Source organism: Centruroides vittatus, unplaced genomic scaffold (assembly GCF_030686945.1).
Source record: "Centruroides vittatus isolate TY-2023 unplaced genomic scaffold, ASM3068694v2 contig_2949, whole genome shotgun sequence".
NCBI lineage: Eukaryota > Metazoa > Arthropoda > Arachnida > Scorpiones > Buthidae > Centruroides > Centruroides vittatus.
The window spans coordinates 1-27570 of NW_027121873.1; the positions used below are offsets into that span (position 1 = coordinate 1).

General features: G+C 29.7%; 1 protein-coding gene across 1 annotated transcript; it reads left to right on the top strand.

The window, feature by feature from the left end:
- The first annotated feature begins 1907 nt into the window (after positions 1 to 1907).
- ND-30 (NADH:ubiquinone oxidoreductase core subunit S3) lies at positions 1908 to 27518 on the top strand. The gene is made up of 7 exons (XM_067267104.1): positions 1908 to 2003; positions 2105 to 2173; positions 12811 to 13058; positions 14503 to 14628; positions 18060 to 18179; positions 23354 to 23567; positions 27402 to 27518. Exons 1-6 carry the CDS (start codon positions 1943 to 1945, stop codon positions 23528 to 23530), a joined length of 801 nt encoding a protein of 266 aa, XP_067123205.1. The 5' UTR covers positions 1908 to 1942; the 3' UTR covers positions 23531 to 23567; positions 27402 to 27518.
- The last annotated feature ends 52 nt before the right edge of the window (positions 27519 to 27570 follow it).

The window sequence follows — 27570 nt, forward strand, 5'->3', positions numbered from 1 at the left end:
AGTAGTTTTAAGATATTTTATCCTGTGACTGATCTATTTATTCCAATTAAATTAATTTGATGTAAGAAGTATAATAATTTATGTGAAGGATAAATTACGAAGTACAAAATGAGAGAAATGGATATAAACCTAGAGAAGGCTAGGTTGCTAATTTTCTCAGAATCACCAGGATACTACCCAAATTTGGCACAAATTTAAAAATTTTTGGACTCGTTAGTAAAGGCCTATTCTTATCGTATATACTCGACAAGATCAACTTTTGGGTTACATATTAAAACAGAGCAAAGAATTAGCGACAGCGTTCTGATATTGTTGGAAATAAAAAACGCCAAATATATCGAAATTTTTTATTTCTGTAATGGAAATTTTCCGGAATCAGCACTTCGGGAGTTTGCAAATAGAACAGGCCTACGTAAATTACATTACTCTATCCATTTTGAATGACTCTAGTCCACAGTGGATTGGTTCCATTGGATAAAGAACGAAGTTCTTATTTAATTGTCAAGAAAATGAGTTCTGAGGCAGGTCTTTCTTAATATAAAATAGCTAGTCTTATTTTTGCATTCAGCATTACAGAATTATTTCATTTCTTATTTGGCAAATAGTAATTATTTAAGAATTGTTATTACATTTTACAAAATAATTTTATTCACGTAAATTGATTTTGTTTTTTCTTTTGTGTATAGTATTGTTGATGTTTATTTCAAATATCATTGAATATAATTTAAGAATCAGTATTTAACACTTGTAAGTTTTTTTTTTTTTTTTTTTTTTTTTTTGTAACTCTTTCCGCCCTGTGGGCACTAAGAGGGCCTCTTATAGCAAGCCCATTATGGGTTCGGCCAGGCCCACAATGGGACGGCCGGGTGGTGAGGGACGGGGACCGACATATCCGGACGGACCACCCCCCGAAAAATTCCTGGGGATTTCTCAACCCGTCCGGATTCGATCCCGGGTCCCCCAGGGCGGTAGGCTGCTAACCTTGACCGCTCGGCCATCCGGCCGCTAACACTTGTAGTTATCAAAAGCAAACAAATTTTTCTATGCAAACCTTGTTTCTCTATAAGAAATATCCAAAATTTTCCTAGATTAGAATTTTAAAAAATGATATCAGTTCTTTTTTGTGGAAGACCGAAAATATTAATTGTTGATGTAATTGTCGGTTGAAGTTACTTCATTACTGACATTAATGCAGAGCGGTAAAAATGACAGCTTACTGCTCTAGAAAACCCAGAGTCGAATCCGGACAGGTCAAAAATTCCCAAGAATTTTTCGGGGGTGGTTTATCGGTCATCCTTTTTCACCACCCGACCGCCTCATTGTCTGCCTGGCAGAACCCATAATGGACTTGCTAATAAAGGTCCTTTAGTGTCCACAGGGTTAGACGGCCGAATAGGCCGTGCAGCGAAGATGGCAGCTTACCGTTTTGGGGAACGCGGAGATGAGTCCGGAGGGGTCGAAAAAATCCCCAGAAATTTTTCGGGGGGTAATCCGACTGGATATGTCGCCCTCGTTCCTTGCCATTCGGCTGCCCCATTGTGGGCCTAGCCGAACCCATAATGGGCTTGCTAAAAGAGGCCCTCTTAGTGTTCACAGTAAGGAAAAAGCAAAGAAAAAAGTGTCCACAAGGCGGAATGTGTTGAAAAAATCAAGCACTTATATGAACATTTTAAATTTAAATTATATAAAAATTATTTTAAAAATTAAATTGAGTAAAAGTAGTCCAATTATTTTTAAAATTATCTACGAAAATATTTATTATTATTATTTTTTAATGATAAAATTTATAATAAAAGTGATATTAAAAATTACGGCTATAATTTATTTTTAAGTGTTCAATGATATATTTTTAGACAAGGAAAGAATTTTTTGTATAAAATATTTTAAAATATTTAATTAATCTTCAATAGTTTTTAGGGATAGGGGTCGTTGTCGTTTTAAAATGGCTTCTCTGTTAAGTAGAGTTTATTCTCCAATTTCTAGGACATTTTTATCTAGGAAATGTATGAATAAATATCTCCTATAACTTTATTAATTATAAAATTGGTTAATGTTATAAAATTAATACAGATATTTTGACTGAAATTATGCATTTGTATTATAGATCCTCTGCAGTTTTCAGCACTTAAGAATCAAAGATCAACAGATGCAGTGGCTTCAACTGAAACTAAACGTAAATAGTAAATTTAAATTACTATGCAATAAGATTTGAAATAAGAATGGTTTAATAATAACATATATGTGTAGCCTGTTTGTTTATGCTGAAATTTGTCAGAAGGTCTTCATGATTTGGAAAGACTCAATAACCATGCTAAATTTTGGCACTACCCTTGGACCAGTGTTAGAATGTTCACTAGTGGCTTCCGCGATAGTATCATCCTGCTGACTCTCTTTGTACAATTCTTCAATTGTACATGTTCCAGATGTAACAAGGACATCAACAAACTCAACAAATTCCTGGAAACAAATATTAACTAAAGGTTGAAAAAATGCAATTCCATCACCTTGCATTTTTTCAACCTTTAGTTAATTGGATGTTTCCAGGAATTTGTTGAGTTTGTTGATGGAATAATGGATTTTCCATCATATGTTATGATATCCAAAGAGGTCAGACTGATGAAGGACTATGATATACATATCTGACAGAAAAATTGGCAATAAAATACTTCTAAAACAGTAATCATCTTACTCTTCATATAATTAGTGCCAAACAGCAAAGTCACAATTAGTGAATACTGCCATTTAATGTCAAAATCTGTTATTCCAAATTATAGATATACTGAAAGGAGGTAAAATTAAAATTACTGAAAGGAGATAAAAAGAAAAAAACTGTTATTCCAAGAAATCCATTGTTCTGTGATTCGTTAAAAAGAGCTTCTACTGTAATTGTATTAGAGAATGTTCTCTATTTCAGGAAAAATACTTTCAGAGAGAGTTAACACTTAATTTTTTTAAAGCAGCTACTTTATTTTTTACTCAAATGCCACTGATTCCATTTTTTTTTTAATGATTCTACATCAATCACTGAACCATTGAATATGCCATTAATCTTATCCATTATTTTCATTCATTCTTTTCTTAAGTATTTTTTGAAATATTGTCATCTAATTTCCCATACAAAAACTTAATCTAATTTAACTTAATTTAATTTCCCCTTAACTAATTATGCATGCTTTTCTAACTAACTTAAGTTAAAATTTCTGTTTGTTACAAGACGTTACCTAAAGCATTTTGACATTACAATCTATCAAAACATTATAAAATAAACATATCTTTGACAAAATCATGTGCTATATTAGAATCTTGTGCTTTCCTTGCCATATGATTTATAACTTTGTATTTTCAAAAGTTTTACAATTTCATTGGTTAAAATTCTTCACTGTGTTGTGTGCACAGACAACCAAAACTTGTATAATCAACCTAGTAGAATCATTATGTCAACAACAAACATGAGAACATTGAGTGATCAGAATTGCCTTTGTCTCTTGTTTTGATGTTTTTGGAAGAAGACACATGAGATAAGTGGAATATGACCCCTGGACTTATAACCAAATTTTCCATGGTAGCAGATTAATAGCTGTATTGTCTTGCAATGGCGTGCCATTATTGGAAGCGATGGAAGCGCCGATTTCACCTTCCAATGACTTTCCCTTGTATTTTATAAAATATAAATTTTCATATTTTAACGTACTTTGCATTAATTAAAATTAATATTTTATTATAACTGCTTTATGTATCTTTTACAAATTTCTATACTACATGTGAAAAAAACGATAAGATTGCTATTGTATATTCGAATAATTCGGTGGCAGAAGGAATGTTGAAACCAGGTCAGTTTCCAATCAGCCAGATTATATAGGCATTGGCACATGCGCTTTACAGAGCACCAACCTCACCTGCTGGTAGAAGCAACACACGCATAAAGCATCCAATTTTATATCCCGGAGCGGTTGTGGGCTGTTAGCCGCCTGCTAGATATTTGGCCACCCTCGCCTGATTATGTGAATCATGTGCAGACTAGATCAATGGCAGGCAACCCCTGGCCCGCGGGCCAGCTATGGTTTGCGAAAAGTTCCTATCCGGCCCGCGAGATCTTTAATAGATTATTAAATTTTTAATTAGTTATTTTTCCAATTCTTTGTAATTTTCGAACGATAAGAGTAATGTCGAACTTCTTATTTATTTATTTCATATTTGCAGACTAAAAAAATTACAAGTCACAAGAAAGCGTCAATTAACTACTACGGCCCGCAGAAAAAATGTAAAATTTATTCTGGCCCATGTTATAAAAAAGGTTGCCCACCCTAGACTAGATTTATAACTTAACCCAACCAATAGGAGTTTACTGGCATGTTTTTATGATAGTTCTGTATAGTTGACAGGAGTTAAAAAAAAAAAACTCCATTAAAATATTTCATATATTTATTCGGCGTTTATTCTGCTCTCCCATCTTATATTATTTACGGATTTCAATGTTAAACTGGTGATATTACGATTTAGTATGTCCCACCTGTAAGGGGATGGAGAAAAAACGTGTACAGTTCTAGTACAGTGTTAAAAAATTAACTGTTACTTTGGCAGCATTATTTACAACCAAATTTAATGAATGAGACATACAATGGTACAAAAAAAGCTCTAGAATTTATTTTCCTTAAATTTACGATTTATATATCCATTGTCATAAAAATTTGTCTTTCCAATGTTTTCCCAAGTCTACAGATATTCAGGTACAAAGTAACTGGTTTCGACTTATTTCTACTAAGAAGTAGTTAAATAATTAAGAGATTAAGGAATGGGGACATAAATAAAACCCTGATGAAAGAGCCAGAATTTTACTTAAACAAAAGCTTAACTGAGCCAATTACTAGCTCAGTACAGTGGGGAACCGATTTCCGTGCACACCTGGTACTAAAACAAATTACGGTAGTTGAAAAACAAATGACTATTAAGTTTAACATATTTACATCTATGGTGAGAAACGTTTAAAATTTACAACAGCCCTGTGGCATCCTTTGAGGTATACTAGTGATGTGACAAAAGAGGCATTTGACATTGACCGATATCGGCACCCTCGGGATTTGGCAGCCTGCGTGCTGCACACGCCGCACACCTATCAGGACGTCTCTGATTCCATTCATTAGCCACTCATAGGGAGCTATTTCACTAAGTGGATTGTTTTAAGATTTAAAAAGTAAAGAATATTTTGTTATTTTTATGTACATTTCTTCACAAAGTTATATTTAATTATAAGTTTCTTTAAAAGTATATTCATACAATTGAAGAATTTTTTGTACTAGGCATGTATGTTCATCACACATTTTGTTTTACCAAGTAAGTTTTTTTTATAATTTTAATTTTAGCCCTTATATCGTGGCTAGTGATTCAAAAATTTATTTTAAAAAAGTTTTGGCTCAAGACCATATAATGAAAAAGAAAACATTATTAAAAGAGAAAAACCAATGCCTAAATTAAATATAAATACGTCGACAAAAAAATTTCGACATTTTGATGATAAAATTTATGACGAATGACGATTCTTTCGTAAAATTGAAGCAATTTGGAAATCAAAGAGGAATAGAATTTAACATTGGTAGACAATATAAAATAAATATTGAAAATTATAACAAGATAATTACGATTAATAGATATATCTAAATTAATAGATGTTATGTGTTTTTTCTCAAAGCAAGAATTGGCATTTAGAGGGCATAGGGAATTTATTGAATCTAATAACAGAGGTAATTATATTGAACTTTCTTATTTATTAAGTATGTCAGATAATCTATTAAAAATACATTTAAAGAAGTATACGGTTACGGTTACGGTTACGGTTAGAAGTTACTGGCTTATCGAACAAACGAATACAAACGGGCCCTGTTGCGTAATTAATTGATTACTCCTGTAAGTTGAATTCTTACAGAAACACAGCTTCCCTATCATCAAATGTCACGGCACGCCACTGTTATCTTGGTTATCAAATCACCATTATTTTCTGTTAGATACAGTAGAATCCTGACTATCCAAGGTTATGTGGATTGATGCTACCTCAGATAACTGGTAAATGAACTAGATCAGATAAAATGGATGGCCATGGCCATTTCAGATTAAAAATTAAGAATATAAAAGTTATAACAAACTCTTCAAACCTGTTACTGGTGCATTCTCCTACTTGTACACAACTGCAACCAACTTACATATCTCCTTACTAACGTTTTCAAACCACAACGACTGTTCTTCCTCAGGTAATTTTTGAATCTCTGATGGAATGCAGATCTTAGAACACGAAATTCGAACATTAGAACCTTTGAATGCACCCCTCCTGTTTACGTCTTTTTCCATCATGCGCAGTCAATTGTCGTACAGCAATTGATTGCGCATTTGTTACTATTCTCTGGTGTTGAGATAACGAAGTATGTAAAAGTTATATATAGTATCACTTCTAAACCTTTTTTTTTTTTTTTATTTTTATCTTATTGAATTTAATCATACATGAAAACATTTTTTACATCACTTATTGTATAGCTAATTCATACAATAGTTTTGAGAATAAAAATGTATATTATTGTAGTTACATTTTAACACAAATAGTTTGTCTCACATTAAAGTTAAATGATTAAAGTAATAGAAGTTAACTATTTTGTAATATGTATTATTATTTTAAACTTTATCTTATAAATTACTGCATAAGAAAAGTAGTGAATTCACTTATAGGTTTGCTTTGGATAATGTAGAAATATGGATAGTGTGTTAATTGAGGCTTTGATAATTGGTTCTACTGTATTAAAATGTACTCATGTATGATATGAATTTATATAAATTCTTCTGGAAATATTTTGTATATACAGTTAAATGCAGTTGTAACAAAATATATATATGGTATGACAAATAGAGAATTAAAATAAAGTGAAGATTAATTGATGAATTAATTTTTTTAAATTATTTAAAAACTAGAAATTTTGATGAAGACAAAAGAAGGTAACATTTTGCAGGCTTTTGGTGGTTTTGTGTGAAAAGACATGATTTTGTTTATGATTGAGATTATTATGATGTAGTTTAACAATCAGACATTTATTTGCTCTCTAGTGATTCTGCATTAAAGAATATGTCAAAATTCTGAGAATACTAAAAATCTATTATTAGTAAATTCTTTACATTTTTCAACTTTTTTATTTTTAAGAATATTTATTTTATCTTTGATCTTTGCAGTTTTCTTTCATTGAGTATTATTCATCTAAATATATAAAATTACTTGTTCTGACTGAGTGACTGACTGAGTGATCGATTTATCATCACCCAGAGTAAATACTGAACCTAGAGGTGAAATTTGTACACAGTTAGGGTACGTCATGAAAACGCACAGTAAGAAGGGATTTTTTTGAAACTTCCCAGAAAATTAATCAAATTGAAAACAGTTTATTTGATTCTCAGCAATTCTCATCATTCTCAGCGGTAGGTGTTATATAACAATTACTATGGTTGTTGAAATACTGAATATAAATGGTGTTTGCTTGCAAAATCCTTGCGGGGAAAGTCACAGGCTAGTTGAGTCATATAATGATATTGCTTGCCAAAATGTCAATGAGATTGATAATTGATTATGATCAGTGAATTTATCAAGTCCATAGTCATTAAAACTAAGCATGCTGTTTAGTTGAATGTTAGCTGACTATTTAAATGTTTTGTGCTAGTCATGATTAATTTGCAAGTCACTTAGAATACTTGTAGTTAGAAATTAAATGGGTTATTTCTTTTTAAGATTTAAAAATAAACTTAAAACAACTTTCATTAAAAACATAACTGCAGACTATTTAAACAGTATCTTCACTTGTCCTTTTTCATGTCAGGAACTAATCTAAAATGCATTGAGGTTCACTTTTTACTTGAGGCCATGACCTCAATTAATTATGTAAAAGACAAAATGTCCACAGTGATTGGATAATATTGTAAAAATAAATATATTACATTTTTTAGGACAAGTAAAGACATTGTTTGGATAGTGTACACTCTTGTTTTTAATGAACTTTAGTTTTGGATTTTTAAAATGTAGGCATAATTAAAATAACTTTAGTAACATGCATAAACAAAGTTTCCATAAAGTTAAAGATACATTTTTTTATAATGAATATTTCAAAAGAAAAGACAATTGTACATTTTTAAATGTGCATATCATTTGCAAATTTGAAAAAGACTATTTAAAACAGATAATCAAAATAAAATGTTTTTGGTTTTGATTTTTTCTGTATACTCATTCACAGGTTTGTTTTGCATCATATATTAAAGGGAGAGTTGTGAAAACTTCATTGCTAAATGGGGTGTAAAAATTTTTTGTTGTAAGAAGGGGTCGCAGATAAAAAGTTTACGAGATTCTGACATACAGCAAACCTTGTTAATATTTCTATGGATAAAAGGCGTAAGTATAAAGGATCGAGATGGATGTACTGTACAATCATTTTAAGTGAAATACAGTAATTTCAAGGGGCAGATATGCTGATATTCTCTGATCAGGTTCGGAACCTGTGTTGTCTTGAGGTAGGAGAGATCATGTTTGGACAAGTGAGAAAAGTCATAACACATTGTAAGTGACAAAAATTTATCATTTCACTAATATTTTCAACACTTTAAAGGTATCATCTTCAAGTGCAAGAAAAGAGTCAATACATTAAGTATTCTTCCCTCAAAAAATAGAACAAATTTCAGTATTCATAACAATTTTTTAATGTGAAGAATGAATGAATGTCTGTGCGCAGGCTCTCTATCATTTAGTATTACAGAAAGCCATTATATAAGTCTATCACTGGAAAATACCCCTTTCATATGAGATAAAACATCAACATAAATTTCTTATAAATTTCCCGCATCAGTCATTTTTTCCCCCCAAGTTCCACCAAAAACAATAGATTGAGAATCCACTTATATTGTTTAATTTTTACATAAAATGTATGAGTTATTTTAATCTCTTTGTGAAACCTACATATGCAAGTTGACATTTGAATCTCTTATCTGTTATTGGAATAGAGTATATGCCTGGTGCATTATTATAGTCTATATCAGTGGCGTGCCGTCGATGGAAGCGCCGATTCCACCTTCCAATGACCTTCCCTTGTATTTTATAAAATATAAATTTTCATATTTTAACGTACTTTGAATTAATTAAAATTAATATTTTATTATAACTGCATTATGTATCTTTTACAAATTTCTATACTACATGTGAAAAAAAAAACGATAAGATTGCTATTGTATATTCGAATAATTCGGTGGAGGAAGGAATGTCGAAACCGGATCAGTTTCTAATTAGCCAGATTATATAGGCATTAGCACATGCGGTTTACAGAGCACCAACCTCACCCGGTTTAGCTGGTAGAAGCGACACGCGTACGGAGTCCAACTTTATAACCCGGACCGGTTCTGAGCTGTTTAGCCGCCTGCCTGTCAACTTCCAAGCAGCCGGATTATAGGCATTGGCGCATGCGCTTTACAGAGCACCAACGTCACGGTTTAGCTGGTAGAAGCGACACACGCGTAAAGAGTACGCGACTTTATATCCCGGAGCGATTGTGGGCTGTTAGCCGCCTGCTAGATATTCGGCCACCCTCGCCCGATTATGTGAATCATGAGCAGACTAGATCAACGGCGGGCAACCCAGCCCGCGGGCCAGCTACGGCTGGCGAAAAGTTTCTATCCGGCCCGCGAGATCTTTAATAGATTATTAAATTGGAAAAATAACTATTAATTAGTTATTTTTCCAATTCTTTGTAATTTTCGAAAACGATAAAAAAAAAAATAAATGTAGTAATTAACTTTTTATTTATTTACTTCATATTTGCAGACTAAAAAAATTACGAGTCACAAGAAGGCATCAATTAACTACTATGGCGCGGAAAAAAAACGTAAAATTTATTCTGGCCCATGTTATAAAAAGGGTTGCCCACCCTAGACTAGATTTATAACTTAACCCAACCGATAGGAGTTTACTGGCATGTTTTTAATGATAGTTCTGTATAGTTGACAGGAGTTTTAAAAAAATCCATAAAATATTTGATATATTTATTCTGCGTTTATTCTGCTCTCCCATCTTATATTACTTACGGATTTCAATGTTAAACCGGTGATATTACGATTTAGTATGTCCCATCTGTAAGGGGATGCAGAAAAAATCGTGTACAATTCTAGTACAGTGTTAAAAATTAACTGTTACTTTGGCAGCATCATTTACAACCAAATTTAATGAATGAGACGTACAGTACATACAATGGTACAAAAAAAAGCTCTAGAATTTATTTTCCTTAAATTTACGATTTATATATCCGTTGTCATAAAAATTTGTCTTTCCACTGTTTTCCCAAGACTACAGATATTCAGGTACAAAGTAACTGGTTTCGACTTATTTCTACTTAAGAAGTGACTAAATAATTAAGAGATTAGGGAATGGGGACATAAATAAAACCCTGTTGAAAGAGCCAGAATTTTACTTCAACAAAAGCTTAACAGAACCAATCACTCGCTCAGTACAGTGGGAAACTGATTTCCGTGTACACCTGGTATTAAAACGAATTAGTTAGAAAACGAATGACTATTAAGTTTAACATAGTTAGATTTTTACAGCTACGGTGAGAAACGTTTAAAATTTACAACAGCCCTGTGGCGTCCTTTGAGATATACTAGTGATGCGACAAAAGAGGCATTTGACATTGACCGGTATCGGCACCCTCGGGATTTGGCACGCACACACTCACTACACACCTACCTGGACCGTCACTAGTTCCATCCATTAGCTACTCGTATCAAGATATTTGACTAAGTGGATTGTTTTAAGATTTAAAAAGTAAAGAATATTTTATGTTATTTTTATGTACGTTTCTTTACAAAGCTATATTTTAATTATAATTTTCTTTAAAAGTATATTAATACAAACGAACAATACATTGTACCAGGTATGTATATCCACCGCACATTTTATTTCACCGAGTAAGTTTTTATAATTTATTTTTAATCTTTAGCCCTTATATCGTGGCTAGCGATTCAGAATGTAATTGTGATATTAAAAATACATTTAGAGAAGTCTACAGTTTTTACTGGCTTATCGAACAAATGAATACGAATGGACCCTAGACCAGTGATTCTTAACAGGGGGCCGCGGCCCCTGGGGTCCATAAGAAGTTTGCCGGGGGCCGCCAAATTATGCAAAATTTCCTTCAGAATATAATAAAAAGAAAATTGATGTATAATCCGAATATCGTATTGAAAAGTGAAATAAGAAAGATAAAGTTTTCCTATTTAGTTTTTATTTATTTATTTTGTATTTCTTCCTACATACAACTTTGTTAGTACAGAAGAAATAAATGTAAATATGCTACTTACACCGCAGTATTTACTTCTTTTATTCCAAAACAATTTTAAGAAACTATTAATGCTTGGAATTTTAAAAATAATTAGGAAAAATAGTAGGCATTGAAAATTTAAATATTTTTGCAAAAGATATGCAAAATCCTTACGACAAGTGGGCGTTTTAGTTTTAGTTTAGTTTTAGCATCGACATTGGATCGATTTATCGACATGTTTCTTATTTTATTTTCTGTTAAAAATTAATGAGTTTTCATGTTTAATTGTGAAGTTTGAATGTTATTTAAATAGATAATGAAATAATAAAGTTATGATTTACATTTATTATATAAAAATAAAGCAATAATAAAAAAATCAATTTATTATAGATAAATTATCAAATATCAAATTATCAAATATAAATTATTATTAAAAAATGGGGGTCACAAAAAAATTATGAAATATTTGGTGGGCCGCGAGTATAAAAAGGTTAAGAACCACTGCCCTAGACCATCACTGACGCGCAATTAACTGATTGCCCCTGGAAGTCGGCTTCTTACAGAAACACAGCTTCCCTGTCATCAAATGTCACGGCACGCCACTGGTCTATATAATCTTTACTGTTATAAAGCAACTTGTATACTGTGAGGTTTTTCTGGAAGCAAAGTTTGACTTCCAAATATTTAGCTATTTGCTTGTGAATGGATGATAATCTATGGCTGTAATCCACATTTATTTGCCTATTTGCTGTAGCAGGTAAATTTGTGTTAGTATTTTTTCAGCATGGATGATTTATAAATTGATTTTTCTATTCCAAGTGCCAGGTTCTGTATTAGTTTTTTATTGTACTCATATGTTGTAGCTATTTTTTTCTATACATATGAGCTATGCTACAGTCCAAACAGTATAAGTAAAAGGGTCATCATGTTCATGATGTCCAAACAGTTATAAGTAAAAGGGTCATATGACTTTAATGATATGAATAATGGGTAATAATCAGGTTTGTAGAACACCAATGTGTTAACATACTCATTTTGGAGAGTAATATTAATATCTAGATAATTTTATTATGTTTACATTACTGGCAGGCTTTGATTCAAAAATAGAATTTCTTTCATTTATTTTCTTGAATTTTTAAAAATGATTTTATTGTTGCTCATTTAATATATAATTATATTCATAATGGAAAGTATTTATACAGCGGAATGCCCTATAATATATGAACAATTGAATGAATTATGAAGAGTAGATAAGTATTTTAAGAATAATATTCAGAGTAAGCTGAAGATAGATAATTAAACATGAATGTTACTTTGTTTAGTTTGAAACACATACAATTAACTATAGGCAAATTTATTAAAAAGAATGGTAATTAATATGATGGATAAAAATTATTCTCGACTTTATTTTGTTCATACAACTGTCTTAATGATTTATAAATATTAATGTAAACTTACACATATCATGTATTTGTAATTATGATTTCAGCTACCATAAGAAAACCTGATGCAGTTGCAAGAGATCAGTTGAGTCAGTTTGGATGTTATGTTGCTGAGTGCTTACCCAAGTATGTTCAGAAAGTTCAGCTAACTTACTGGAATGAATTAGAAGTTATGATTGCTCCTGAAGGAGTAATTCCAGTTTTATCATTTCTAAAGGATCATCACAATGCTCAGTTTGAAAATATGATTGATATTGCTGGTGTTGATGTTCCGTCACGTCAAAATAGGTTTGAGGTAAATTATATTAAAAAATATATTTATAATATATTTGTAAGAAATAACATGTCTTTTTTTTTAAAAGATATCTTTTCTTTTAATTCTAATAGATACAATTTCAGTTTTTAATAAAATACAGCATATAATTTTAAAAATATGTTGTATTTGAAATATGAAAATTAGAAAATGTTTTAAAAAATCCATTTAAACATTAACAATATGACAAATAGTATAAAATATTTATTTAGCATATACTTAGCAATCAATAAACAATCAGTTTCATCAGTTTCAGCCAAAAAAAAAAAAATTAAATTATTCAATAGAAATAAAATATTTTGTCTGCTTGGTATGTAATTTGGACATCAGTCTAAAATTAATTGGAATTGCATATGAATTAAATTACAGAAGGAAGATAGTGAATTTGTAACAGTATAGGCTATGGGGTAAGATAGTAATGCCTATTACAAAATTAATTACAACTTTGAAAAAAGGTGTTTTTAATAAAAAAAAAACTCAGAAAAAGTTTTTAAAAAGCAAAATATTTTTACATAAAAATTAAAAATCAGAAAAATTATTAGTAATACACATTGTTTCATCATATTTAAGTGATTTTTTAAAATAAAATTAATTTTTCAATAACATTGTATTAGTATTGTAAAAACAAAAAGAGCTCACAAGTGCTCTTGCACACTTTCCTGCCATTATAATTTACAAAGTTAATGTTATGTATAGTGTCATCTGTTATGAGATTTTATTAAAAAATAATTTTTATAATATTAATTATTATAGAAATTGTAAATGCTAATAATGAGTAAAAATTTTCATTAAGTTTCATCCTACTTGAGATATGACATATGATCCCTCTCTAGCTCTTCATCCCTTGATCTTTAACTACCAAAATTTTAATTACAATATTGTCCCATGTATAGAAATAAACCCGTCAAATTTCAAAATTTTTTGTGTCTCTCACAGTTTTGTAAGGGTTTAAAGTTTTTGTGTTCCTGCAGTGTCAAAATGCTGAGAAATACAAGGGATCAATGTTGACCCATCACCATACTTTCCCTATACTATATTCTATAACAGCTGGAAAGGTAATATGGGGATAAACTACAGTTCTAATTGGACAGTTGAAGGATTAAGAAGAAATGCTCATCAAATATATTTTGTTATTCCAGTCATCTTTTAAATATAATTATTTAAAAGTAGAATATTATGTAAATTTTCACATGTACCCACACTCCTCCCACATATAGAAATAAAATAGTTTGTTTTAAATGCTAATTAAAAAATTTACACAAATATTTTTGACAGTAGTACACTGTCAAAAGTACTTGTGTGATTTTTTACAAGACAATTACATTTTATTTTTTTCTAGCATACTGTTTAATTATATAAGACATATTTAATATAATAGTAATAATAATATAATAAAATTTTAAAGGTGTAATTATAAAATTTTCAGATTGTATATAATTTATTATCTCTGCGTTATAATGCTCGAATACGAGTTAAAACGTATGCAGATGAATTAACACCCATTGATTCAGCAAATGATATTTACAAAGCAGCTAATTGGTATGAAAGAGAGGTCAGTTTTTTCTGTTTTGATAATATTTCTAAATTTTTAAAATTTAAGGAACTTCACGCTATATATAGAATTAAAGTTATACAGTAGAGCATTGATTATCAGAATCAATTGGGGACTGGGGTTGTCCAGAAAATCAATTTTTCAGATAACCAATTATGTACGAAAAAATACATTATTAATATAGTATATTAGCATATCCCAATAATAGTATATTAATATATCTCATGTTGAAATTTTTCTCTGTTGCGTGTCGCTTCGCATTGAATTTTCGTCGATGTTAAGCCTAACGAAAATTTTTATAACAATAATCATGGCTATTGTATCATTAAAAATTATTTCTTTATTTTGTACAAACGAAATAAATATATTGAAAAATATAAAAACAAAAAAATGATACTTTAGAAGTTAATCTAGTATCAAAAACGTTTGATTCAGCACAACACATGTCTTCACACAGTCTGACTGGAAAGCTTTCAGTTAATTGACATTTCAGTTGATCAACATTTGGATAATCAATGCTCTATTGTAGTTATTTTGTATAATTATTAATTCAATTCTAGAAGTAATTAATATAAGAGTAATAGCAATTTAAAAAATAAAAAAATTGTAACTTTATTACTTTATTACAAACTCATTATTATATTGATAATATAATATGAGTTTACTTAAAGAAAGTTAGAATAAGTTTAATCATAAACTTGACAAATTTTAAGAAAACACAAGTTACATGATATTTTAAAGCCGCCTGATTCCAGTTTAGACAGTCAAACCTGTCTAAACTGGAATCAGGCGGCTTTAAAATATCATTCCAGCTTGAACAGGTTTCCGGCATTTACAGTGAACTTTATCTATGACAGGAAACAAAACTCTAAAATGAAATCAGCTTTTATTTCAAGTTAACCATAAACGTGAAACATAATATATGTATCAAACTTATATTTCTGATTTTAATGCACAATATGTAACAATTATGTAAAGTTAATACATATTTAAGTAATCATCAAGTAACTATTTACTGAAAATACTCATTAATTATTTTTGATTCTGTTACACCTTCTTTTCTGTTAGTGTCTGTAGTTCTAAAAGACTTTAACATAGGAGTGTATTCTATTCATTGTGCATACTTACACAGTAATTTTTTTGAAAGCCTTGGCAAAGTGACTTTTTTTTAATTTTCTTCAATATTTATCACTGAAATATGTGAAATAAAAAAATTTTTAGTTTCAAGTAAGATTAATGGCCTACCGGTAACTAAGTGGATAAAACCAGTAAATACTGGTAGTTAGTAGTGGGTTCCCACCTCACAACAATTGGCCACTTAGAGTTTTCAGGATTTTCTTCACATTTGTAACCCTAAATACAGGCCATTTTCCCTTAGAAAGTCATCCTGGGAGACATCCCTCTTGGCAGATCACCCATGTGTCACATTGCTATATACAAATAAACTAAACCAAACCACAGAATTTGATAAACTTGTTTTGTCACAACTAAATTTTCTGCAGAGTTCTTTAACACTTGTGTGAATGAACTCTGCAGAATGTTGTTGTTCATTATTTATGAGCTCAATTTTAGATTTTAAATGATTTTATTGTGTTTATCATTATTCTTGACATTCCTGCCATTCTGAATTACAGTAATATAACAACTGATACTGTAAAGTTGCACTATACAACAGTGGTGTGCTGTCCATGGAAGCTGTAAAATGCCGCTTCCCTTGTATTTTCTAAAATATAAATACATTTTGTGCGATTATTTTCATATTTTAATGTACTTTGAATTAATTAAAATTATTATTTTATTATAACCGCATTATGTATTTTATTACAAATTTCTATACATGTGAAAAACAATGATAAAATTGCTATTGTATATTCGAATATAAATTCATATATACATATTCCCAATGGAAACGCTGTATTGTTGAATACAAGATAGCTTCCACGGCAAAAATATTTGAATCCTGTAAAGCAGCCAGATTACAGGCGTTTGCACATGTGCTTTACAGAGCACCAACCTCATGCGGTTTAGCTTATGGATGCTACACACCAAAATATCGCTTCCAATGATTCTATCCAGAGCCAGCATGGCTTCCCTATCATCAAATGTCACCGCATGCCACTGCCACTGCTATACAATGATGAATTTTTGTTTAAGCTAACACCCTAATGGTAAGACTAAAAATAGAAAACACATGGTTTCTGCACTTCATTTATGCTTGATTCTGTCTTAAGCAGATTGTTTTACCTTTTGTGGACTTAAAATTGTTTTCTGTGTTCACATTAAGCAGTTTCTGGCTTATACAGACAAAATTATGTTAACTTGTATATTACATAATATGGGACTAGAAAAAAAAAAATTTGTAATAAGCAGGTTTCCATATTACTGAGAATCCAGCTTTAAACAGTTTTCACTTTATGTTTTCTTGAAATTTGAGCTATGTTTTGTTTATTGCTATGTGATTATATTTTTATTCATACATATATCCATTTATGATTATATGTAGGAAAGTCATTAAATAAGAAGAATTTTAAACTAAAATTTGTGGAAATGTAAGCGCTGAGAAAAATCTTTTTGCAGGACACAAAATGCTTAGCAATATGCCATATAGGATTTGTAATGATTGAGCAGTATGCATCTGTGCAATAGCTCATACAACATTGCTGCACCACTATTGAATTGCATTGTGGAAGAACAACAAAGTTTCATTGGTTTTTTATTGTCAGAAGGAGTAAAATTTGAAAACTACAGGAGAATGAAGGTTCAGTATGGATACAGTTTTGTGAGTCAGGGAAGAGTGTATGAATGAGTGAAAAGATTTAAAAACAGAAGACAAAACATCAATTATGAACACTGGAATGAGAGACTAGTTTGCATGGCATGCCAAAGGGCCTATATTCATGCACTTTCAGGAAAGGGTTAAACTGACTAATACTAAATACAGTGACGTACTGGTGAACAAGTTGAAGTTCACAATATGATCTAAATATTGGTGGCTTCTCTCAAAAGAAGTTTTACTGCATGACAACACCTGACTCCATATGACTGTGCATACAGTAAATACACTAAGTGATCTGAAATTTGGGGTGATGAAACATCTACAATATAGTCTGGACTTGGCACTATTTTCATTTGTTGGATCTTTGAAGGAACATTTGAGAGTCAAAAGTTTGATGATGATACCGAGATAATAGAAACGGTACAAAACTGGTTAAAGGCCACATGAAAAAGCTTTTTCTTGATGGCATCTGGAAGCTTGTAGACTGATGGATTAAGTTTGTTGTGAAGCAGGGTGATTATATCAAAAAATAAGGTGCAAACAATTTCTTTAAGTACTCTTATTATAAAATTCCTATTATTTAATGACTTTCCCTCATATTAATACAGTAGTTAATAATAAATAAACTCCATTATTTTCTTTAATAACTTTTTAGATTTGGGATATGTTTGGAGTATTTTTTGCCAATCATCCTGACTTACGAAGAATTTTAACAGATTATGGATTTGAGGGCCATCCATTCAGAAAAGATTTTCCTTTAAGTGGCTATGTTGAGGTATTGATTAAAATAACTCACACATTTTATATAAAAATTAAACAATATATTCAAGATGATCTATTGCAGCATTTCTCAAACTTTTTGCTTATGTGACTCAAATGTTTATAATATAAAATTTAAAAAAACCTGATAAACTGAAGTCACTATATATAACAAAATAAAATTATGCTTTATTGATGACTTCTACATGTGAAATGTAACATCGAGTACATTTCTATTAAGAGTAATTCAAGCCAGTTTCAATTTATAATGAGTAACTCACTTCAATTTCAGTTTTTATTATTGAAATTTTAACTATTAAAAAGTATAAAACTGGCAATTGTAAATAAATTTCAGGAGTTTCAAAATTATTCAGGAGTTTATTTTATTTTGAAAAATATTTCAAGTTTTATTTATAAACTTAATGAATCCTTTTTTAAAATGTACTTTTCAGATTATAAGAAGATTTTGTACATAAACAAAAAAGGGAAAAATTCCTTAAAAATCATTTATTGATTCACTTGGGTCAAAATTTATCTGTTATTTATTTTCATAATTTATTGTTATGTATGACAATAAACCTAAAAGTTTGAATAAACAAGAAAATATTTTCAAAACCATTGCAACTTAAATGGCTTTACAACTACAACTTTACATAAAAATATCTATTTTGATGTTATTCAAAATACAAAACAGAAATCAGTTTTATATAAACACATTCTATAATCTTAATTTTATTATTAAAAGACAATAATAATTATAAGAAAAAGAGTTGTTAAAAATTATCAGTACTTAACTGATGCATCTATTGTTCCTAGTTCTTACAGAAAATTTCAGTAATACAAGTATTATAAGTATTTCTGTTGAATGTAGTATTATTTCACAACATGTTAAAATTTTAACACGACCAAATATTGGGTTACAATCCATAGTTTCAGAAATGCCGATCTATTGTATATTTATGATTAAATTAATTTTTTTAAACATAACTATATGAAACCTTTTTATGTATAACATTTCTTATTAAAAATAAATATGATAAAATAGTATTTTCTAAAGTGTCTTTCATGTAGGATTTAAAATTTTTTTTCTGTTTTGGAAAATAATGATGCATCCTAAATAAAAGTTACTGCTGTTGATGTTTGAATTATGTTAATATACTGAACTGTAAAAATTGTTTTAGAAGTTAGAATTTTATGATGTGTTCAATTTTACTATTTCTTTAAAATAAATTAAAGCTTTAAATCTTCACACTATTTTCATGGAATGACTGGTATACCAGTCTATCCAGGGGATACCATAAAATCAGATATTTTCTTATGGTAAAAACCAGTATGCCAGCATTCCCTGGGATAAGCTGTCATGCCTGTTTAAGTGAGGCTATACATCCCTCTGTACAGGGCACATTAAAAAAATGAACGAGTTTTTATTCTAAAACAGTGAAATTGTCAGCATTACATCAAAAACTACAATTATATGTTTAATTCTTTTATTTTGTCTTCTTTCTAATGACATAAAATACTCTTGGAATTCCAAAAGTATTTTTTTAATGTGTATTTTATTGTTTTTTGATTCAAAAATGCAAAAATAAACATATTAAATTTAAGAAACTGGCAGTAAATTATCTGGACTTACACAGATTAACATCTGCTTTGTGTGAAATTTGAGAGGAAGGTATAATTTTTAAGGTCAGGGTAGATAGTCAATGTAGCCCACACTGATTAACTACTACTACTACTACTAATGCCAGTAAGTTGTTAACTGTTTTATTGTCTTGTAAAAGAAAATTCTTTTCATGATTTTAAGTCAGTCAAATTACAATGCTATTATTTTATTGTACTCCGAAAAATATTTTTTTTAACATTTAATTAACAACTAGTTTTGTTAGATCCTATTAATTTTATATATTAGTCGCAGTTTAACCAGCATGCTGGTAACCCTGGAGTTTCTGGCAATCTTGTCTCTCCTGTTTATATGCAGCATGCCAGTCATTCTGAGAAAATACAGTATTTTTATCTATAACCTACTATCAATACAATATTAGATCATATTTAACAACTGTGTTATCACATACTGTTATAAAGCTTAATTATGTAATTTTTCTTTTGAAAAAATAATAGTTATATGAGAGTGTGAATATTTATTTTAAATAATTTGAAAACATGAGGATTAGTATAAATCATAAATTTCCTTAAAGTTAATGGTCAGATGTTTTGTAACAGGTAAACTTTTTAGTTTATAAATCAAATAGGAATCTTCATATATTACTTTAATATCAAATAATTGAAACTTTCACTAATCAGCATTAATTTTTTAATTAACAAGTACTTTTAGCCTTTTTAAAAGTTATCGTCAGCTTTCTACATACAGGATATCCTCATTAGTTTGAAATTGAAGTGACAAAATAATTGTGACTTTGAATTACTGAGTTTTGAATTATCTGAGATTTACATATTTCTATACAATATGCCAAATGCCATGTAACTGATATAATTTATTACGCAAATGAAACACAGCTACGTATACAATGCTATTTTTGTTAATTAATATTAATGATATAAATAAACTGCAGGTAAATGGCATATGTCTGGTGAGAATCTCACAGGTTGCCAGATAGGTTTTATACAAGTAAAGCAGAATTCCTTAAAATATTGTCCAAGTTATTTTTAATGCGGTCCAAAAAGTAGTAAGTTGTCTAAATATAGTAGTGTAGAGCTCTACAAATATTTGATGGCTCAATCTTTAATCCTGAAACTTGGGCTATATTTTATGACTTAAGAGAAAAAGGGTAGACATAGGTAAGGTGATACTGGAAAATGTGTTACTGTTATGTAAAAGCAAAGCTGTATTGACCTAATTAGAGTTCTTTTTGGTCTATTGCTTTCTTACAGTATTGAAGCACTTTGATCTAAACAAATGTTAAACATACGCATATCACACTTTGAACAGAATTTTCACTTTGAATTTCAAAGTAGTCATATTTCGAACTAATCAAATTCTTTAACATGTAAATCGCTATAGCCATGGCTGGGACAAATAGTACAGTTGTGAACTAATGGGATTTTGAATTATCTGAATTTGAATTAATGAGGATTTCCTGCATATCGTGTGTGTGTGTGTGTGTGTGTGTGTGTGTGTGTGTGTGTGTGTGTGTGTGTATCTATATAAATAAAAATGTAAATGTTCGTTTGTTCCTAATAGCTAATCTCCAAAAGTTCTTCACCGATTGTTTTGAAATTTTGACACAATGTTGCATTCGAATACATGCATGTTTTTATATAATATAGATGTCGAAATTCCTCCCCGTGGGGGAGAGGGACAGGATTAAGGCTTACCATGAAATACTCGGCTTCTATTATACTATTTTAGATGTGGTTTTTTGCGTTTTTGATTGCGTTTTAATATGGTATGTCAAGAGAATGTACACTAAGAAGGGATTTTTCGAAATTCCTCACGCGGAGAAGAGGGATACTAAGAAGGGATTTTTCGAAATTCTCTCCCTGTGTTATACATTTATAATAGATACATTTTGAGCCACAGCAATGCATGGCGGGTACTGCTAGTGTATTAAATATTTTAATACATTTTAAAATTGATTTGTTAAATTAAAACATTAGTGCTCATTGGTTAAGGTTTTAATTATTTGATACTGATATTCAGTTTGTAACTTGTTTGAATTACTTTAATTGGGCTGCAATTTGAAAAATCTATAAACTTATATATTTCCACTGTCGTCTGTCTGTCCTTTCCTTAATCCTGAGAATGAAGTTAGATAGATGAAAGTTGAGACCAGATGTGGAAAGCTTAGGGGCAGGAGGCCCTGATTAACTATATACAAACTTCTGGTGCAAACCAGAAGTTTGTATATAGTTTGTATGTTATTTCAATTCAAACGTTTTCTCCTGAATGGTGTTAGATAGATGACTGGCATGACTCTATTGTTAAAGGAGAAGTATGATGTACAGGTGCAAGACACTACTAATTTGAGGTGGAGAACATAAACAGTCAATTCTGTTTAATTGGGCCATTGGTTAATCAGGGCAGCTGCTTTATTGGGCCAAATCCCAAAGAACGGAAACCAAACTAATAAATTAATACATAATTTAATTGTTTAATTGGGACAACTTTTTGCTTAATTGGGACAGTAGCAGAAAAGGAATATAGCAAGTTTTGATATATTTCAGGGATCTTTCAAAAATATGTAGACGCTATATACACTAATGTCGTGTAAGCATAACGATTGATAGAGATAAAGCGATTTTGTCTTTCACTCAGGCAGTTCAGTTTTTCCAGAGGGAGTCACCATAGCAGGACGTAACACACGGGGATCCTGTCTGAGATGGACCTGAATGCGAGCTACTGACCCTGCTCTGGATTGGACCGGACAATCCCTTTAAAAGCAAAGGGACAAAGGACAATTTTTTGAGGTCTCTTGACTGAGTTGGAGGACAGCTAGAGTTTCCTTGGAAAACATTGAGTGCATAATTATATCTAGATTCAAACAGCAGCCATCCGAGCATTGAGACCAGCATCCGGAGCTGGCGGATTCTATGGACGCTCGTGCCAAAGTGGCCCACCTCCAAGTAAAGGAAACTGTGCTCAAAGGAAGACCATAAAGTTACTTTTGGACAAACCCTTTCCTTTCTTCTTTTTTAGTTAGAACATATGCTAACTAAAAAGGATGAAAGGAAAAATTGTTTGATCAGGAATGAATCAAACAGTCAACCCTTGTGTACGACACTACTAATACTGTATTTGGCAGCACTAGCGTGTTGCGAATCATTTATCTATCGTGAGTCTGGCAAATTTATAGTACAAATATTTTCTGTATTTTGGTTTAATAAAGCATTAAAGTAGATACCTAATTATTATTTTTACCTACTTATTTATTTACCTGCGTATTACATATTTTATTTTAGAATTTATTATTAGTTTGTTTAATTGGGGCAGCTGCTTAATTGGGCCAAAATGGATTAGTCCCAACATGTCTCAATTGAGCAAATCAACTGTATTTTAAATTAAATAAATTGAAAATATGATTAAAAATTGCAGTACAGCATAGTGACAATGTCACAATAAATAATGTTCTGTAATAATAATCAATTTTATAAATTTCTTTTCATATTGTGATATATATTAAGGATCTTTGAAATATAATTTTGTAATAAGAAATTTTAAAAATAATTTTGTAGGTTCGTTATGATGATGAAGTGAAGAGAGTTGTTGTTGAGCCATTAGAGCTTACTCAAGAATTTCGAAAATTTGACCTTAATACACCTTGGGAAACTCTTCCAGCTTATCGATTGGAAGCACCACCTTCCACTGAATTGCCCCTTCATCCAGGAGTGGAATCAGAAGAAAAGAAATAAATTATTCTGTTTGTCTGATAATTTTAATTAAAATAAGGTAAATTGATAATTAAGTATGAAACAAAGCATTGCCACATGATTTATTTAATGTATTTAATTTCAATTTTGAAGGAAAAAAATAAACATTTCAATTTTGTAAAAAGTTACTTTACATACAACAATAAAACAATAACAACAAAGTTATTGTAAATTGTTGCTTGTTAAAAAGTCTAGATGTATATATATATATATATATATAACTATATATTTGTTAAATAATATTTTTAGACATAATTTGTATAATTACATCTAAACATATAATTACCTTTAAACTATATAAGGAATAGTTATATTTTATTATTTTAATTTTATCAAGAGTATATATTTTAGATATCTATTAAATAAGTAGCAATATTAAATATTATTGTTTGTTTGAAATTTTTATTGATAGAGTTTAAATTTAATGACTGTATATTGTAACAGTATCAAACTGTTATTTTACATTTAATCTTTTTTAATTAAAAAAAACGAACATTATATTTAGATAATGTTAGAAATCTATTAAATCAGATTTTCAAAAATATTAAAAGTTACCTCTTTGGCATAAGATTTAATTATATAAAAAAAGTTTAAAATTTTGTATTTTATTTTTTTATTAATAGATTTATTTTGGTATAAAGATTCAAGTTTATTATCATCAGAAGTTTACTTATACCAATAATAGTCACACACACATACACTAAAACAGGGATGCGGCCCGCATTAATATTTTTTGCAGCTCACATCGCATAAAATATGAATAAATATATCAATTTCCCAGCTTAAGGAAGTATGCAGCAAAAATTCAAATATTTTCTACAACTTATGTATGTGAATTGTTTTTCTGCAATGAATTTAGTAAAAATTAAAACAAGAAACTGGCTAACACACACATTGATTTAAAACTAGCAGTGACTAATATTTAACCAAATATTTCCAATATATTATGTTTACATCAGTTCCAGAAGTTAAATTAAGTATACCTATGATAATTTATAATTATATATGAATAAATAATTGTGATTTACCGACATTTTTTTCTCTTTTTTCTTGTATGCTGCCTGCATCAGTTCAATAGTCTTGAAATGCGGCCTTTACATAGAGAAAGGTTGCCCATCCCTGCACTAAAACACATTGGACTGCATTTCTCCAATTCCAAGGTTCACTTTCTATCCATTTTTACTTGTTTGAAGTAAAGTTGTGTCTTAGGACTATGAGTAAGTGATATGGTGCATCAATTTGGAGTTTTACTGTACTGCTTAGCAATCATATCAGTTCATATAGCCTTTGCTAGTAATGAGAATTTAAATTCTTTTTTAACCTTTAAAATGCCTTTAAGATTACATTATTATACAACATTAAAATGAATAGTTATTGTATATGCTGGAAAGCTTTGAAATAGAGCAGCCAAGCATTGCCTATTTCATGGCATTTATAAACTAGATAAAATTAATTATTTAAAAAGTTTACACTTTATAAAAATCAACTTAAATTGCAATTTCAAAGTCATGGTGCATCTTAGAATTGAAAAAAATAAGGTTTATCTATATGATAACGCTATTATACTTGGTTTCACTGAATGACTGACTGACTCTTTCATTCACTGACATGAAATCTTTGAATAGAATCAGTCTTCTTACAGGAAAACAAAAGTGCATTTGAAAGGGAATGTTGAGTATATCACCAGAAAAATCTGAAATCTTAAAAAAGACAAATGTTTTTGAACTTTTCTATTCATGAAATTTTCATTTCAATTACATTACTGTATTAGATAAATTTTTAAAAACAAAAGAATTTGTTGTTTAATTATAATAACAATTTTTTGTTAACTAGTTATAATTTTTTAAATAAAATATATATGTATATATATGTGTGTTACTGTGAATGACTGATATCTGGCGAATGTTGATATTCTCTGGTGAATGTCAGCATTCACACAGTTGTTTCGTGTATGTACGAAATATTTGCTAAATATCATTATTTCTCACACCAGCAAATGTTGACATACAGCATGCACTGTTGGAGAATGTTGAATAAAAATATTTTTATTATGTTAAGAGAAAAATGCAATTTTTTAATATGTCAAAATAGGAGAAATAACAGCACATGTACCTGTAAATAAACTGTTGAACCTAAAATGAACAGTACATTCTAAGTCATTAAAGAAAATAATACAATGATAAACTTACACATAAATTATGTGATTAACATTATACAATCTTATTTATTGCAACAACTTAAACAGTTATGGCACTTTGAATTGCACAAGAGTCCCTTGCTTTTACAACTTCATTCATTCGTGGAACACTTTGCAATGACAGCGTGTAAGCCTTGCCCTCCACTTTTTGAATTATCTGCAGCTGCTTCTCTCAGCAATATTTCTTGATAAGAAATCTCATCTATGGAAAGTAACTTTTCTTTACAAATTACAAACTGATTATGGGTATAAAACAGACAAACCGAACCCCACCTCATGGGATCAAAAGAACAAAACTGTCTCCAGTGACAAAGTGGGCAGTTTCCACCAAACCGTTGTCAGGAAAAGAGGTACAACCTTGTCCTACCTCCGGCTACCCACAAAGGATTTGGTGACAGACTGTCGCCTCTCTGTCAACATTGGCTTCTCGAGTGTCGTTTCAGCCTCCAACAAAGCTTATCTGTGCTTGTTGACATACCTGATTGTTCAAATGTATAATAATATAACCAAATATTCGGTCTTTCACCGACATATTTTGTATGTGTTGACATTTGCCGGAGAATATTGACATTCTCTAATTTCAGTCTTTCACAGTAACATATATATATAATACAGAATATTCACTGATATTATATATCAGTGGATATTCTGTATTATTAAGGCAAGTGTTTATAAAGTGTCAATTAAAAATTATTAAATGTAAAAGGGAACCATTGATTTAAAAATTCCAATTCATTTTTTCATTTGTAAATTATTGATTTTCTATATTGGACAAATAACTGTTTTACATCATTTTTGTTTGTTGGAATGTCTTTTATTCTTCTATCTAAATCATTCATTGAATTTACTTTACAATCAATTGTGGCCATAAAAATGAAAAAACCAATCTATACTATAAGTTACATTTAGCATAGTTTCCAATAGTACATGTAAACAAAACTTTGTTGAACAAATAATGCTATTATATGTACAGAAAGCACTTTTATATTAATAAATATTAAGAAAAGAAAAAATAAACAATAAATTTTTATCAGTGCCTAATAATTTCTGATTGTTCCAAGAAAATCTTGATTATTAGATGTCTAGATAAGATTTCTAAACAGCTAGTTAAATCCATTTTACCTCTGAATATACAATAAAATATTAAAAACAAACCAGCCAATTGGTTAGAGCTTGGAAATATATCAGAAGATCATTAGATAAAAATTGCTAATCTAATAGCAGCCAATAGAGCATAAAATGTAATTTCAAATGATTTCTTTTAAACACAAAAGGCAGAAATAAAATAAAACTTACAATATACAAACAAGAAAGATTTTATTAAAACAGCAACTAAAAAAGACACTACAGTAGCTTGCTGCATTCTAGGATATATGTTAAAGCCACTTAGGTTTCCTCCCACATATTAATTTGATTTGTTTTGTATTTAGATATAATGATATATATATATATATATATATCATTACATCTAAATACAAAACAATATTTTACAAAATATTACTCATATTTTAAATATACATATTTAAAATAAATTTTTTAAATTTAATTAAATGAAATTAATTTATATTCCGGATTAAATAATTTTCAATTTTATTAAACTGTATATTAATAGTATTTTCTGTGTGTAGTTTAATTCCATATATTTTTTGTTTCCAGAAAAAGAAGATGGTAATTAGAAATAAATAATTTTTGTACAGTAGCTTCTGCTTTTCAAGTAATGTATTTAAACATTTTATGTATTATAATTAAAAGAAATTGTGTTAAAAATTGGAATGAAGCATAATTAATGCAAAATCTGTATTTATTTTCTTTTATCTTAGTTTTC